The 17,198-nt window shown below is 25.3% G+C and overlaps 4 protein-coding genes across 6 annotated transcripts in view; 1 reads left to right on the top strand and 3 right to left on the bottom strand.

Moving 5' to 3' along the window:
- Nucleotides 1-2,620: 2,620 nt before the first annotated feature.
- LOC102676837 (neuropeptides capa receptor-like) lies at nt 2,621-6,983 on the bottom strand. Its single transcript, XM_031513593.1, has 6 exons — nt 5,827-6,983; nt 4,224-4,314; nt 3,932-4,131; nt 3,598-3,849; nt 3,191-3,515; nt 2,621-3,103 (listed from the first exon to the last, which is right to left on the bottom strand). The coding sequence occupies exons 1-6, from the start codon at nt 6,101-6,103 to the stop codon at nt 2,863-2,865; spliced, it is 1,386 nt and encodes a 461-aa protein (XP_031369453.1). The 5' UTR covers nt 6,104-6,983; the 3' UTR covers nt 2,621-2,862.
- An 896-nt stretch (nt 6,984-7,879) lies between these two features.
- LOC102676700 (probable RNA-binding protein EIF1AD) lies at nt 7,880-13,300 on the bottom strand. 2 transcript variants are annotated; one of them, XM_031513594.1, is made up of 3 exons: nt 13,223-13,300; nt 8,243-8,515; nt 7,880-8,176 (listed from the first exon to the last, which is right to left on the bottom strand). In XM_031513594.1, exons 2-3 carry the CDS (start codon nt 8,507-8,509, stop codon nt 7,982-7,984), a joined length of 462 nt encoding a protein of 153 aa, XP_031369454.1. In that variant the 5' UTR covers nt 8,510-8,515; nt 13,223-13,300; the 3' UTR covers nt 7,880-7,981. The 2 variants fall into 2 exon arrangements, with proteins under 2 accessions (XP_031369454.1, XP_006622322.1); XM_006622259.2 differs by lacking the exon at nt 13,223-13,300 and adding an exon at nt 12,470-12,920.
- LOC102673221 (DNA polymerase subunit gamma-1, mitochondrial) lies at nt 8,636-12,067 on the bottom strand. Its single transcript, XM_006622427.2, has one exon. The coding sequence runs from the start codon at nt 12,050-12,052 to the stop codon at nt 8,705-8,707; it is 3,348 nt and encodes a 1,115-aa protein (XP_006622490.2). The 5' UTR covers nt 12,053-12,067; the 3' UTR covers nt 8,636-8,704.
- The window catches only part of LOC102676248, a 6,743-nt gene continuing 2,391 nt past the window's right edge, over nt 12,847-17,198 (top strand). Inside the window, exons 1-12 of one of the 2 annotated variants that reach the window (XM_006622255.2) lie at nt 12,847-12,967; nt 13,232-13,383; nt 13,543-13,701; nt 13,791-13,892; nt 14,052-14,248; nt 14,498-14,581; nt 14,685-14,980; nt 15,144-15,236; nt 15,780-15,971; nt 16,056-16,658; nt 16,735-16,867; nt 16,939-17,152. In XM_006622255.2, coding sequence (XP_006622318.1) covers nt 12,955-12,967; nt 13,232-13,383; nt 13,543-13,701; nt 13,791-13,892; nt 14,052-14,248; nt 14,498-14,581; nt 14,685-14,980; nt 15,144-15,236; nt 15,780-15,971; nt 16,056-16,658; nt 16,735-16,867; nt 16,939-17,152 — 2,238 coding nt within the window. In that variant the 5' untranslated portion in view covers nt 12,847-12,954. The remainder of the gene's footprint in view (nt 12,968-13,231; nt 13,384-13,542; nt 13,702-13,790; nt 13,893-14,051; nt 14,249-14,497; nt 14,582-14,684; nt 14,981-15,143; nt 15,237-15,779; nt 15,972-16,055; nt 16,659-16,734; nt 16,868-16,938; nt 17,153-17,198) is intronic. The other variant, XM_006622256.2, reaches the window with a different exon arrangement.

Raw genomic sequence — 17,198 nt, 5'->3', positions numbered from 1 at the left:
ATATATATATATATTCGAAAATTTAATTTTGCTAGATCATTTCGCTCGATCACGTCAAAAGAATAAATGAATGAAAATATTATTACTCGAATTGCGAAGATTTGGCATCATTTGATCTCCTTAAGAAGAAAATTCCAAGGTGTGCGTGAAGAGCTCGTTAAGATCTTCGTCGTTATTAGAAGTTTATACTTGGGTTGTTATGAATGATCTTAAATCATACTAATACATGCAATTAACATCACCTAAAGTTGAAAATAATATCAAAGGATATCTTTAGTATATTTAAATTATATAGTTCAATATTGAAAACCACCTTCATAATGTCAAAGTATAAATTTATTTCAATTCATATTATACACAGAATGTCACATTTTCTCTTATAATCAATAAATCATAAACATTCCTATATGTTCGGTCTTGATTTCAAGAAGTTTTTTCTTTTTCGATCTTGTTTCGCGTCTCTAAAATTTTTATCTTGTATGTTGCAATTATTCACGAATCTTCCATCATCTCTGAATATTTTTTGGATTGGTTTAGGTATCTTATCTTTAGGTTTCTAACTTTTGCATTTATTTGTATAATTCTTTTAGTAATTCTTTTAATTCAAAAAAATTCCGCAATAAAATATAGAATAATCTTCGGTATCTTCTTTATTTAATTATTAGATTCAGAATCAGTATTTTCAAGAAAAAACTGAACTACATATTTTTTTTTCGATTTTTTTGTCAAAGATTTCACCAAATATTTTCTCTTTTTATCACGGTTAAATTTAGCAATTTCATTTGCATGCTTTGGAAGATGTATCTGATTAAAATGGCAGAGCAACAAACGATCTTCATATTTGAAAGGTTTTTCTATTGGCGAAGCACACGAATCGAGGATTAAAGTCAACATGCCAAGAATAAAAATGTAGAAAATAAACTGAAAAATATATGATGGTTTGACATTGAAATAAATTACAATATAATTATTTTTTTAACTTTTTTTTACGTAAATGGAAAAATAATAAAAAAAAAATGAGAAATAATTTTATTAGATTATATAATGAATGAACGTGGACAAAAACGAAAACAGAATACGAAACAAATTCCTATTTTCTTTACGACACGTATTTCACGCTTTACCTTTGAAGTCTTCTTACCGTGTACCGAGATAATAGCATTACGTTTCCTTTTTGTCCTTATTCAGTTTACAAGGAAGTATTTAGATAAATAGTAGATTAGAAAACGTTGAGTCTGAAAAGTAAAGAGGAAAATATATAAAAATATCAATAAAATCGTGTACATTAGAGAATGTGAATGAAGTTAACAAGTTTATACAATTTAATACTACTACGTAAGAAAATAATATTACCCATTGCAATGATTTCTCTCCCGTTAATTGTATAAAAATTATTCGAAGAATACACGTGTACACCGAGAAGAAGCATTCGACTATCACAAAGATGAGTAATTTTATCAAACAATAGAAATATTCTATCAAATCGAACATTATCTTTTCGAATACTGCCACTTTTATGTTCTTCAGATATTATCTCTAACATTCTTTTGTGATAGAATATTGTGGACGGAAAATTGTAGGGAAAATTCAATTCAGGTTATACCATTCATTTTGACAATTTGGACAGACGAAATTGATGACACATTCATTTGTTCATCGATAAGAATTATTTTCTAGATCAATTTAAGAGACAATATTATTGGATACTATGCTATATTATTTTGCAGATAGATGCTTAGATTTTTTTCATCTTGTAAAATTTTTATAATTTTAGAACTAGAATTAATTTCTAACACGGTTGTCCCAAATAAATCAATTACATAACAAGATAATCAAAAGTTTTGCAATTATTTTCATTCCCGCAAATATGGAATTCCATTAAATAAACCATAAACTTTAAAGTTTTTCGTTGATCATATGTGAACTCGAGAAATGGATATTTTATAGCAACATAACTTTAATTTTCATGATGATAAACTTTATACAGACGTAACTTTATCATATTTTCTTCGTCTACGTTCATTACAAAGTTTGAACTTGTCAATCAATATTTAAAACTCTCTGGAAATTAATTAAATTCTGTTTCTCGGTTAAACAATTCTTGGAAAAGTTTCGTTAGGAATGCACTATTTTTAAATATTCAAATAACGTTCATCGTTTCCTAGTAATAGTATTATATGAATTTTATTATATATTTTTCATGTTTTTCTCATATTTATTTCATTAACTTCTTCTCAATATGTGAATTTTGATATGTATATAAACAAAAAAGGGAAATAAATAAATAAATAAAAACAAGGAATTGAAATAAAATGAAGAGAATATATTTTCAATTTAACTTTGTTTATAAATAAAATATTTTTAATATGTTTGAAATATTTAATAAAATAATTTAATGAAAAAAGTAGTTATATACTAAGAAAATTTTATAAGATATATTTCTCACGGCCCCAGACATTTTTAAATTAATTTCCTGAAAAAGATTCGTCTTTAACAAACACATTTAATAGTGTCGTCATTCTTTGATACAGGAACCCATTCTTTACTCACACTTTTAGACGTTAAGAGATTTTTATTCGTCTTTCTTATAGAATTTCTGCTTTATAAAAATGATGCTATAAAATATGACGAAAAAATACTGTTTATTTGTGTCTATCTTGTGTACATTATGAATTTCACAATTTACTATTAAAACTACTTTTACTATTATTATACTATAATTATTAATCGAATAAAAATCAATTTAAAAATACAACTATATATCGTCAAAAAATAAATAAAATGGATACTTAACTTAAAATTAACTTAATTTAACATTATTTTATATACAATAATTTAATATCTAAAAATGTACAATTTAAGTTACAAAATGCTGCTGGATGTAGACGTGGATTTTTCATCTTTCATTTTACATTCTAAATTTTTGTTCTCCCATTTTTCTTGTGCGGAATGCATTCGATTAAGAAGAGGTCTCGATGTGGAATCCTCTTTTTTCAACATGTATGATTTACGAGGAACATTATCGTTCATGTTTTTATCTCTGCCACCATTTTCTTGACTTGGAGTAAATCGAAACATTTCTTTCGCTTGATTAATAGTATATCTAAAATCATAAGTATATTAAATAACATACAGAAATTATTATTATTTGTAAAACATTTTTGTGTCACTGCGTTAGTAATGTTACTACCTCATAGAACATTTGAAGCTTGAATTTCGTGCTTTATCGCTCGAACTGTTATTACACATTTGAGATTCTCTCGTAACCCAACTTCTTCTGGCTCTTATCCTCGTTTTACAACAAATTGTTTGTTTGAACGCATTTCTGTATTTTATGCTCATCAAATTATATAAAATGGGATTTATAGTTGTACTGAAATAATAGAGACATCCGCTTAAAATATACAGCCATTCGTTCAAGTCTGGATAATAATCAGATTCTTGCGCATAAACGTAGAGTAATCGCTGAGTATGAAAAGGAGCCCAACAAATAAAAAATAAAATAACCACAGCACCTAAAACAATAATTATGATTTATGTTTCTTGTAAACAAAAAAAAAAAGTTACATTAAAAAAAAATCCAAGATAAAATCTTACTTAACATTTTAATCACAGATCTTCGAGATTGAATTTGTCTCGAATCTCCGTGAATAGCGCCTTGTACCACAGAGTTCAAAGTATCTTTCGTACTATTTCTGATTCTCAAACCCATTCTAGTATACACCACCAAGATAATTAGCATTGGTATCAAGAAGAATATAATAGTACTCAACTCGTACAAAGGGAAATCAGGCATGTATGGTAAAAGCATAGCGCAAATCGCAGAATCGGCCGAATAATTCCCTGATTCTAAACAATTATATATTTTTGAAACTTATTGAATATACATTTACAAATGATGGATAAAGTGATGCATTAAAGTTTAATTAACCTGGTGGATATTCGACCAAGTTGACTTTCGTATAAATTGCAAATGGTATGGCAGAAATCAGTGCAATCGACCAAGCAGCTAAAATGAAACGTATCGGTCTTTTGAGACCGCTTATCGTATAAACACGAAGCGGATGACAAATAGCCAAATATCTTTCCATAGAGAAAGCTACTATCGTAAGGACTGATACATAAGAAGACCTATTAAATAAAGTGAAATTTTAAATAAAAATCAGTGATATAGTTTTTTTAGAAATATTATTATTAAATTAATTAAAAAATATATTGCTTACATTTCCGATACGTATGCTCTGATTTTGCAAAGACTAACTCCTAGAACCCATGGATATTGTTGCCAAAACAGGCTCAGCTCATTAGGCAATCCTGAAAGCGAATGTCAAACAAAGCACGATAACAATAGAAAAAATTGCAGATGACAATCAATAGATTAAGATATTTTATTTCGATCATGTTAACACTAGTATATTTTTATTATATTTTTATATATAGTTATCTGTAATTTATTTCTGCAATGACCACGCGATTGACGTCAAATATCTATATCGAAACAATGATCATTGTAACAATTGAGAAACATACATATCTTTCTGGTATACAAACTCATTTTCTCGATTTACAACTGATTAAGCTTGAAAAGTAATTTATACATAGACGTCACAATTCACGTTGAAATTAAAGAGACAAGAAGTTATAGCTCCCATATTGAGATTTAAATATTTATTATACAATTTCAAAAATTATTTATCTTTCAATCTTTTAGATCAGTAATTGCTTATCGATTTGATCTAATTATCAAATGAAAATTTATTCCTGAATTTTGTATTAATAATGGAAAAATTAAACGTTCGATATATGTTAAATAATAAATAAATAATTAAATTAAATGTAAATAAATGTTTCTCGAATAAATGTTAATTCCAAATAATATCTATAGAATCACATTTAATATTTCATAAAATCGGTAACGCGATATCGATCATACCGAAGCGTGTATAAGCATTGTATACTTTATCGCAATTTTATTTGATAATAATTTGAATTTTTTTCTATTTTTCAAATTATATTGAAATTAGTTTTACATGTTGTTTTCATAATATACATATTTATACAATGATTTTTCCATGATTTGATCAAAAATTCAATGTTTCACGCGATATTTAAATTTCATTATAGTTATGTAAATGATACTCTTATCATCTCATATCATCTTTAATTTCGAATATTCAAGTAACGAATACACAGCTAAAATTTGTAAATGTATAGTAAACGTTCGTAGCTATTTCAAATCTTTTAATTTGTCAAAGGTTTTTTCGTCAAAGAAACAAACACTCGCGCGTCTTCAATTTTTACCCCAACAAATTCCTAAAAATGACGTAAATAAAAACGACGTTACGATCAGCAAACAATCCATCGAGTAGATAACAATCGCTCATGTACACATTAGACGAAGATTAATTTAAAGCCTTTATCGTCAAATTTCAACGAAGGTAAAACGATCTCAATCTAAACATCATAGTCTAATTCGTAAAAAGAATCTCTGTTAATTATTTGAATATAAATTTACTTTACTTAACATATTGCGCTCTTTTGTGTATAATGCTACTAATTTTAATTAAAATACCGTCCATTTAGCACAATTTAATCGGATAAATATCGTTTTAAGGATCATCGTAAATCTAATTTCGATTATATATTTCGCGTTGATTAAATCAATACTTATATAGGGATTGCGCTATATTTTCGCTTATCTTTATTAAACTATCTATCGAAGTTCATTATCTTCATATTGTTCCTTCATAAATTGTTTTTACGAAGAAGGAAAATGAAAATCGACTTGGTATCATATCAATACGAGCAAACATAAACGACACTCACCCAATACAAGTAGAATAAGGTCAGATATGGCCAGACTGAATAAGTAGTAATTGGTGGCCGTTTGCATTGCAGGATTTTTTATGATTACGGTACATGTAGCGATATTCCCGAAAATACCAGTTACAAAAATTATCATATATATTATCGTGAGCGGTATCACCATTCTCATAGATAAATATTTAGGCCCAAGTACTTTAGCCAAATATTCGGTTTCCGTTAAATTCTTCAAATCCCAGTTCTTCCAAAAATCATAAGAATCGTCGTCCGATGTTTCCATAATGACTTTCACGTTTGTCAAATTTTTTTCCTTCTATATCAAACGGAATCTTTCGCTAAAATAATCGGATATCGATGCCCGAATATTTAAATCAAAAATAATACATATTTATGCACAGAAAATAACAATAAATCGTGATTATAAAAATTATTATCACCGGCAAATACACTATTCTGTTGATCTGATCTGATGATGAATCAACAAATTACGATCTTTATAATCATTAATAAATCACAGTTTAAGACAAATCGAAAAAATTTTTTCGTGAAATTGTTTCACTTGTTTCACTACATAAAATAGCAGAAAGATATTGCTTTTTGACATTCACTCATCTAAATTAAATTGTATATTGTTCAAATTTGTCATTTTGATTTTAAAAATTGAATTTCATATACTTTTGCACGAACATTAAGTCCATCATTTCTTGTTAATGTTCCACCGTATACTTCCATTTTTATTCTTTCAGATACCGATATATTGTTCTATAATATTTGGATTTCCTCACGAATAAAAATACACATATATAATTAAATAATAGAAAAATTTTCAAATTATCGAATTATATAATATTATAATAGATAAAACACTTGCACAAAATTCCACGATTTTTATGTAATATAATATATTTCAGTAATGTATTTTATTTATTATTTTATAAGAATATGTAAATGTAGAATTACAAGAAAGCAAAAAGAATTTAGAAACAATGTGTATGGTGATAAATAAGCGGTATGTCTTTCAGCACATAAATCAATCTCATTAACACAAGAAAAAAATCAAAATAAATAATCCAAATAAAGGAGAAGACAAATTGAAGTTAAATCAGCCAATCATCACTATCGGAAACAGACTACTGTACTGTGTGAGTGAACGCACATTCTTAATGATCGGACACCTTTCATCGTAATAATCTCTTGATTTTGTGATAAGAAAATCACTATAATATTTCATTAAAATGTTCTATTCGATTTAAAATTTTTTTCACATTCAATTATTATATTTCAAACTATCTTGAAATGCACTATTTCGTTATATATATTTTATATATATTTATTATATATATTTATATATATTTAATTAGGTAAAATTAAAGAACTGAAAAAATAAATTTTTTTTCTCTGTTTTTTTTTTTATTTTTATAAATACCGAAATCTATTTTTTAAAATATCTTATTAAATTTGTTTCCAATAAAATTAAATTTATATCCAATGAACAAATAGCATTTATAAGTCACAAAAGAAAGTTTAAACAAAATAGAATGAAATGAATATGAAAATTAATTATAAAATAAGTACATTTATTACTATGTCACTGCCTTATCTATATGATCATGATTCATTAAACATAAAAGAATTTTCGATTTATAATGTAACAAGAAGATATGATGATATTTTACGATTCATATAATTTATAAGAATATTAAAAAATATTATTCTGTGATACAATATTTATAATAGAATATCTATTTAAAAAATCTTTTTTATTTAAAAAAATTATCTTTATTTCAAATATTTTTTTTAAAGAGATGAGAGAAATTTTCAATATGTTAAAAATAGACAGAATTTTTCATTTTATGATAAAATATAAACATTGAGAAAAAGTACATTATCGTATTGCAAAAAATCATATTAATCGATAAGATTAACCAGACAATGCAGCGATAATTTCTTCGATAACATTTGACTTCGTTAAAGGAAAACATATACTTTTTTTTATTATTATTATAGTGAAATAAAATATTAATTTGTAGACAAGTTTCAAATAAAATATAACACATAATTTTAAAAAATATTTATTTTATCTTTTTATAGACAATTTTATCGCTTTTGTATATAAATATTATACTTACTTTATTATTATAATATCATTACAAAAACATTAACAAGAATCAGATTCTTCAGAACTTGTATTACTGTTATTATCTATCCTATTTTGTAATAATCTATTTCTATTTATAAAAAGATCATCTTCTTCGTTATCACTATCTTCTTTAATTGTTCTTTGTTTCGAATTTGAAATTTCGTCAAATTCTTGGGGCCAACAGTTCTGTTTTCGATACCATTTTTTATGTTCCTAATAAATAAATTTTATTTTTAAAAAAGTATATTCATATAAAAATATATTTATTATTATGCATACTCGTGTTAATATTTTAACAATTTCAGCTTTCACTTTGTCCCCTTCTGGAATTGGTTCTACCAATACAAAATCTCCTCGTTTTATCCAAATATTTTGCCTAAATTTTACTGGCATAGATACGAGATATTGAATTCCAGCTGGATTAATAACTTCATGAAGATTATTACCGCATGGTTTTACAACTCGAACTATTGATTGTGATTCTGTAGGAATGTTCAAATCTTCAATTTCTTTGGTAACATATTTCCGTTTGGTTGCTTTGGACATTTTAATCTATAAAATCAAATATAACAAAAATTTTATATACATTATGTTTTAAAACAAATTTTCATTTCATTATCATTTTTTATTTATCATTATTTGTTAATGTTATTCAATGATTTTTAACATATCATTTTTATATTTTATATCAATTTTATATCAATCTTTTTATTTCTCATGTTATTAATTAAATTCAATTTTTTATTGTTTTGCAGTCCACGGTCCTAAAGAACCTTTAGATTTATCAATAGCAGACCATATGTCCAAGCTTTCTCCTGGAGGAATTTCATACTCATTTTTTAAGCCATGAGGATTCGATGGCGTAATACAATCATTTTCAGGTTCTTTACGTAAAACCGTATCTACTTCTACAGAAGAAAAAAATGCTACTGACATCGGAAGATCATTCATTCCCAATCTCGATGCACAAAATGATCGAGTTAAAAGATTAGTAATATGCATAGCAAGTGCTGCATTGTATTTATATTTTGACGGCACTAAATAGCGTACTTCATCATGAAATGATAAACAAAATCTGACATGGTCTTTCATAAGCCATTTCATCGAAACTAGCATTAAATGTAAAAAATCGACTGCTCCACTTTGCACTACCCAATTTATTTTTGTAGGTAAAAATTTCTCATCATTTATTGGACTTTCTAACGCTACAGTTAATCTAGAGTTTAAAAAAGGTGTAACAGGATGAGGATTACACGCAATTTCTTCCAATCTATTAAACATTGCAGATTCTGAACCACCAACCCATTTACTTTTCTCAAACATTTCTGATATTTTTTTATCATATAATTTTGATATTTTGTATGCTTCGTATGATGAATAATGTTTATTACCAATATAATTATTAATATATTCAGGTTTTAATTTATAAATCTTTTTTCCTTTTGTCATAGTAAACATTTTTCGAGATTTTGATATAGCTTCGCTATCCGTCATGGACGGATTAAATTGTTTCAAGAGTGTTTCAGCAAATTTTTGGCCAGCACCATAAATTCTAGCGTAATTGATAATTTTAGCTTGATTTCTAGAAATTCCAATTGCTTTAGCAGTAACACTATGCATATCAGTTTCATTAGCTTTAGTACCAATTAATGTCATCCAGCCAAATGGTGTTGCTCCATGAATTTTTTTATAATAAGCATCACCTATTATGGACGAAATCCACAATTCTTGACTATCAACATCGGCGCCAACAATATTATATCCTGGTGGTGCTTGAATCATTGCTCGTAATTCAGAACCGACACGTTCAGTATCAGAATTAGATGCAGTCATCCATGTAGGTTCTACTGCTCGCCTAGTTAATGTTCCACATACAGCTACTAAAGGTAAAATTGCTCCATAACACATTGATTTTTTAGAATTTCTAATACTGCATGATAAATATGATTTTTCAAACCATATTGTAAATTGTGACATAATTCTATCTCTATTATTTCTCCAATATGATATCATTCTAGCTATTTTCAATATTTTCATAGCATCAGTATCTGAACTAGCTAATATGTTTTCCGAAAATTTATTCAGAAAATTTTTGCTTAAAGGATTACCAACATTATAATTTTTTCCATCTTTATGAGGCAATTTAAAAAAGTAACAGCAGTTATCTATATTAAGATCGCACCAATGTGCACTGCCTTTATAAATATCAGTTAATTGAATATTAGGCTTTTTTTTTATGTTATACCAAAATTCAGTTTTATGTAAATCATTTTCCAATTCTTTATTCATCATTGACATTGTGTATATTTCATCTGATAAATATTCTTTTTTAGATAAAGCACATTGAGCTAAAAGCTGTTTTAAAGGTATTTTAGTTTCAATATTTAAATCATTAGTATAAGGAACTAAAATACCCCAACCTTTATTTTTTACGTAATGTAATGGAAAATTCTCCCATGTTAAATTTAAAAGTTTTGGAACAATTTGCTTAGAAATACTTATGTTTTGAGGACCTGGAGACCAATTTTCATCATTTATTTTGAAACAAAGTTTTCGATACCAAGCAGGATATCCTGGCATATATGGTAATTTTAAAGGTAAAAATTTTTTTGTCTCTGTCAAGTAAGCAAATTCTTTTTCCAAAGGATCTTCTTCATCTTCATCATCTGTTAAATAACTTTGAGTTTTTGTTTCTTTTTTTCTTTTTGCACTTTGTATTTGAGATATATTTTTTAAATTCTTTCCTGAAGACTGTGTTTTTACTTTAAGCATTTGTGTACTCCAATCTTCATCCCACATCCATAAATCTTCTTTATATTTTTCATTATGCAAAAGTTTACAAACAGCATTAGCTCTTTTAGTAAGAATAATTTTAGTTTCATAATTTAAATCTTCAAATGTAGTCTCTGATTCATTTAAATATTTTTTCCAATTAGAATTTATTGGCAGATATGCAGTACCAAGCTCTAACATTCCTGCTAAAGTAACAGGATGAGGAAATCTTTCTTCAAAAATAGGAAATAATTTACATAAAACATTATGAGTTGCAATTACATCATTTGCACAATAAATCATCAAAGAATTAAAATCTTCTTTAATATTTTTCAAAGTTCCATTTATAAATACTTCTCTGACATCTTTATTTATTTCAGAACCACAATAAAATTTGTGAACATCCGCTAAATTATTTAATGAAGTTCGCATTTGTAAATTATATTTTTCTTCTATATTCTTTGTGGAATTTAAAATAGATCTCTGGTAACTGTTAATTCCACTAATACATATATGAAGTGACATTGTATCAACAAATCTTAATCCTGTTTGTTTTAACCAATATTGCTCTTTAATTTTACTTCTATCAAATGATACATTATGACCAACTATAATTTTTGGCTTTTTATGAAAAGAAGTTAATTTTTCACCATGTTCTGTAATTATACTTTCCATTGGTATTAATTCATCCATACTATATTGTTTTCCTTCAAAGTTTCTACTCACACCATCAACTAGAGACTTTGATACCCAACCATACCATGCTTTATCACTTACTGCAGTTGCTAATGTCGGTAAAAAACCTTCTTTAATACAAACTTCTACATCAAAAATAATAGCATCTTCTAAAGGATAATCTACTTTTTGTATATTATCAACAGTATACCTTGTCCATCCTTCATTCAATATCCATTGATTTGGCATTTGAGGAATATTTTTCATAATATTTTTTATAAGTTTTATATAAGGTTTAATTTGTGCCTTTCCAATATTATAAAAATGTTGTTCAATATCATCTCCTTCCAAAGGAGGTATTTTAATATCAACCTTAGGAAGTCTAGTTGCATCTTCTATTTTTATTCCATATGAGTGCAAATGATTTTTTATAGATTGTATTTCTTCTTTTGATATTTTTTGTGACTTTCCAGAATTTTTAAATATCTGTTTATGTAATGATTTTGGAAGCATTTGTATATTTATTTCATTAATTCTTATATCGCTTTCATTAATTCTTTCATTACAAATTTCTTTTTCTTTATTTTCTAATATTTGTATATCTTTATGTTCTACTAGAACATTTTTATAATTATTATTCATATTATTTATTGGTGATAAAAAACATTGTTCATTATTTTTAGATACATTAAATAAAATTTTGCATTTGTCATTTATTTGAGTATTATTTGATGTAAGTGATGCATTAAGAATATAATCTTTATTAATAAAGTTTTTATAATTTTTATTGTATGAATTAGTATTTTTCTTTGAGGTTAGAAAGGACTTATGTTTTCTGTTAATAATTTTTTTTGTAAATTGCTTGCCTGCAATTTCACTAATGTTGCGATTTATAATAATATATTTGTGACTATTATATACATTAATTAAATAACGTTTCATTATTAATTTAATTCTTTTATAATTTTATAATTTCATACAAAGTTAGCACGTGATTTTAATATTACGATAACATATAAAAGATATGTTATTAATTAATTATATTACATTAAATCTTACCTGTTACTTATAAATTATATTTTAAAAAATATAAGAATATTTAACAACTTAACAATTTAATATTTTAATTTAATTTGTGAACTTATATCAAAAGTATACTGAATTTTTAAATTGCCATATTAACATTTTTTTTGAATTTTTTTTAATCATTTATTTATTATTTATTATAGTTAGAAAATTTGTATATTATAAATATAATGTTATTACAATGTTAATTATATAATATTTTTTTATTTAAATAAAAATTAATTATATCAATTTAAATCTTGTGAGAAAATATTATTAATAAAAATAAATGTGATTAGAAAAATAATAGAATGATATTATATATTATCTCATTTTTTTTATATTTTCTTATATTTTTATAGAAAAATAAAGAGAAAAGTAAATATTTTATAAAGTATAAAATTCCCTTATTTTTTAAGTATTTACTATAGTGATTACGACGACATCTTCATAGCGTCTACCAATTTATTGTGTTCATCATGGCTTCGACGGGTTAGCAAAAATTTAATATTTATATTATACAATTCTTATACAAATTATCTTCATAAAAATAATTTAGATATTTTTAAAATATTTTAATTTTTTACAAGTTATAAATTTAATTTATATATATATATATATATATATATATATATAAATGCTACAATTTTATTGCGTTCTTATACTTGCCTTTTGACATTTTCTGTTATTTTATGTTTAGATATTTATGTGTTTATTTAAATTAATAATAGTGAAACACTGTATTAACTTATACAGAATCCTTAGTATGCGATACACTCGATCTAAGTGGTCAAGGTTTAAAGAAGCTTCCTCGTTGTCCGTCTGATGCAGATATTAGCACATTGATCATTGACGATAATGAACTTCAGCGTCTTGATAATCTTGATTCTTACCATAGAATTACCAAGGTAATATATTTGTGACAATATATATGATACATAAAATTTATGTATATATATTATATATATATTTATTTATTTTTATGATATATTATATAAATATTAATTATTACTTTTAATAAGTTAAATAATTGATTAATTAAAATTTTTATAATTAAATTATTTCAGCTATCAATAGTAAGGAATCAATTACTACGTATGTATGGAGTATCAAAGTTACATAATCTTGTAACTCTTAATCTAGCAAATAATGGTATTTTAACCATAGAAGGTATAAAGGATATGATAAATTTACATACACTTTGTTTAGCTGGTAATAACATAAAGGTATAAATATAATTTTTTAATATAATTTAATATATTTAATGTGATATTATAAATTATTCAATCTTTATAACATTATATTAATCTATTAGTCTATTGAACATTTGCACACAAATACTAAATTGGAGCATTTGGACTTGTCTGAAAATAGTATCAGTCATATTTCAGACATATCTTATCTACGGAACTTAAAAGTAACTATAAATATTAAATTTAAATAATATAAATTTAAAATTTATATTTTTTTTCAATTATATTGAATATATGATATATAATAATATATATAATAATATATATAATAATAAAATATATGATCTTTAATCTTAATTCTAATAAAATTAATGGTATTTTAGGAATTGTTTCTACATAACAATCGTATAATAACATTAAGGCAATGTGAACGCTATTTACCTACTTCTTTAGAAACGTTTACATTGGCAAATAATAATATTACTGATTTAAATGAAATGTCACATTTAGCTAATTTAAAAAATTTAATAAATTTTTCAATTGCTAATAATCCATGTGTTAGTATGACAGGTAATAGTACGTATCCTTTTTACATGTAATTATATAATTTATATTAATAATGTTAATTTAGATTTTAGAAATCAAATTAGATAGCAGAAATATATTTATAACATTTTCATTATTCTGGATGTCATTTTATAAAGTTATTTTTATCTATCAAATATTTATTTTTTATTATCTATCAAATATGCTTGTAGAGAGTTTTAGGTATAAAAAATATTTATAACTGTAGATTTACAGCTATAGTTTCTTAACAAATAGCTTATAGTGGTTTTGATTATCGACCTTTTGTTATCAATTGGTGTATGAGCTTGAAATCAATTGATGGCTATCCTGTTGATCCTATTGAAAGGTGGGTATCTTTTTAGATACATTAGTCATGATATATAATTTAATTATACAGAATTTTATTTAGTTTAAAGAATTAAAATTTACTTAAAATTATGGTCACTCAGTTTAAAAGCAGAGTGGCTATATTCTCAGGGACGCGGTAGACAATTCCGTGTTGGCGAACATGCATTGCTTGCACAGTATTTAGCATCAGTTTGCCCACTTTCTGGCGAATCCTTAGAAAATGAAACAGACAGGAAGCTAAGGCTGATTTTAAGTAAAGCACAACATCATCAACAACAATTAAATCAACAAAGCGATACTGGAAGTGTGCACAGCTTAAGTAGCGTTGGAATGAGTCCTTCTCCAGCCACTAGGCGTAGACTTAGTCATAACAGGACAGGTTCTCCTAGACGTGCCAGTGAGTTAAGATTAACTGACTTGATTTTCTTTATTATTATTGTCAATACAATAAAAAATTTGTTTAAAGTTTTCTTATTAATTATAAAACGTGGACTAGTAGTGATGTAAACTTTCCAGTCGTCATGCATCTATATATCCTAGTTATAATGTATTTTCTCTAGTTGCGCCAATGTTGACATACTATGAAGATAAATGCTTACAATCGCCAAAATTTTATGAAGCAAAATACTGTGTGTGCCATTCACCTTGTAAAGGTATCCAAAGTCAAAATGAAAATTAATTGTACATGATTACAATTACATTATAAGCATGTGTAAAAATCTAAGATAAATATTAATCTAAGATAATATTATTATATAATAAATCTAAGATAAATATTATTTATAATTTAAAATAATAAACTTAGAATTAAGTAATAATAAAAATAGTACATTTTGAAAAAATTTTATCTTGGATTAATGCATATGTTTATCTCTTTTATGCCTATAGTATATAGTATATTTTTATGTGATTACGTTTTTAAGCTTATAGCGCAAATGACTTTGGAGAATGAAAAATTGCAATGTTATGATAATGATGCTAATTAGAAAATTTGTTTAGCATATTAGCATTTGACGATTTGGAAATATATTTCACATAGTTCACAATTTTTATCTTATTTATTCATAATTAAATTATTAATTATTTGCATGCTTTTGCCTTAGTAATAAATATATAAATATAATTAAATATATTTAATAAATAAATAATAATTAATGAAATTAAAAATTTAATAAAAATAGATGATATTTAATTAGGTTCATCAAGAAATTCATTAAGAATAAGATCACCAGATAGAATGGTATCTAGTTGTCATACTGATACTATAGTTTCTTCATGCCATACATTATTACCCGAAGATCAGGAATCCTTAATGACTCAAAGTTTGGATCCAAATATGCTTTGCAATACTTTAAACAATAAAGCATCAAATATTATTGATACAGAAGGTATGTAATAAATCTTATCAATTATTAGCATTTTATATTTATATTTATTAAATAAATATACATAATTAAAAACTTGATTTGCAGAAACATCAAGTCCTTTGCAAGCTGCAACAAAACTAGTACCAGTTCCAGAATCTTTAATGAGTCCAGATTTTCGTCCACCATCTGGTCTTTCTCGAGTTTTAGCAAAAACTCCACCAAGTAAATTAACATCACCATGTCAAATTACAGTGCCAAACAAACCTACTTGTGATGGAGATAGTAAAGCAATTCCTATAATAAATACAGTAAATCCAATGGCAAAAACAAATCTTACTTCTATTAAAGCAAATACACTTGTAAAAAGTAATTCAGCAACAAATTGTACTACTGGAAAACCAAATATTGCTAAACCTATTATTACAAATACTAGTAATAAATGTCCCCATAGTGTGAAAATTAATAACTATGTTCAAAGCAAAACATTGTCTGCCAAACGAAATACAAAAAATTCACCAAATTTAGGCAGAAATATACAAAGACCAAAGAGTACAAATGATAAAATTAAAAGCAATGTTATTAAAAAAAATGGAGATGGAGATGCTGATAATGCTACTCAAAGTAGTGATGAAGATAGCGAAGTATGTCAAGCAAAATTAGATAGTATTCGACATAGAGCTATTCAACGAAGACAAGAAGACAATAAAGGTAATTATTTTTTTCTTTTTTTTTAAATAAATGTAAAAATTTTTTAAAGTAAAATAATTTTTTATTTTTAAAACAGATCAAGATGAAGCTGAAAAAGCAGCAATATGTATTCAAAGAATGTGGAGAGGATATCATACAAGAAATCTTAATAAAAAAGCAACTACTATACTGAAAACTATTGAAATGATAAGAACAAATAAATATATTCAGTATGATCATTTTCTCTTTAATTTAATTTAATATCTTTCCCAAAATATTGTATAACTTATTAATCTTTTAGGAAACTAACTACTGATATGGAAGCCACTAGAACTGCTTTAGAAAGTGAACATAAGTTACAGTTATTGCAAATGCAAGCAATTAATGCATTGTGGAAAAAAGTTGTTAGTCTTCAACCTAATCGAGATTCTACAAATAATGACAATGAAAATATTGCACAAAATGTAGATGTTGTAACTAATTTAACACAAACATGTAATTTATTGCATAGTCAGGTAACATATCAATTATATTTTTAAAATTATTAATGATTTAAAAATG

Source organism: Apis dorsata, unplaced genomic scaffold, assembly GCF_000469605.1.
Source record: "Apis dorsata unplaced genomic scaffold, Apis dorsata 1.3 scaffold_683, whole genome shotgun sequence".
In the NCBI taxonomy this organism is placed as follows: Eukaryota; Metazoa; Arthropoda; class Insecta; order Hymenoptera; family Apidae; genus Apis; species Apis dorsata.
The sequence above is the reverse complement of the archived record's forward strand: the minus strand, read 5'-3'. Positions and strand labels throughout refer to the sequence as shown.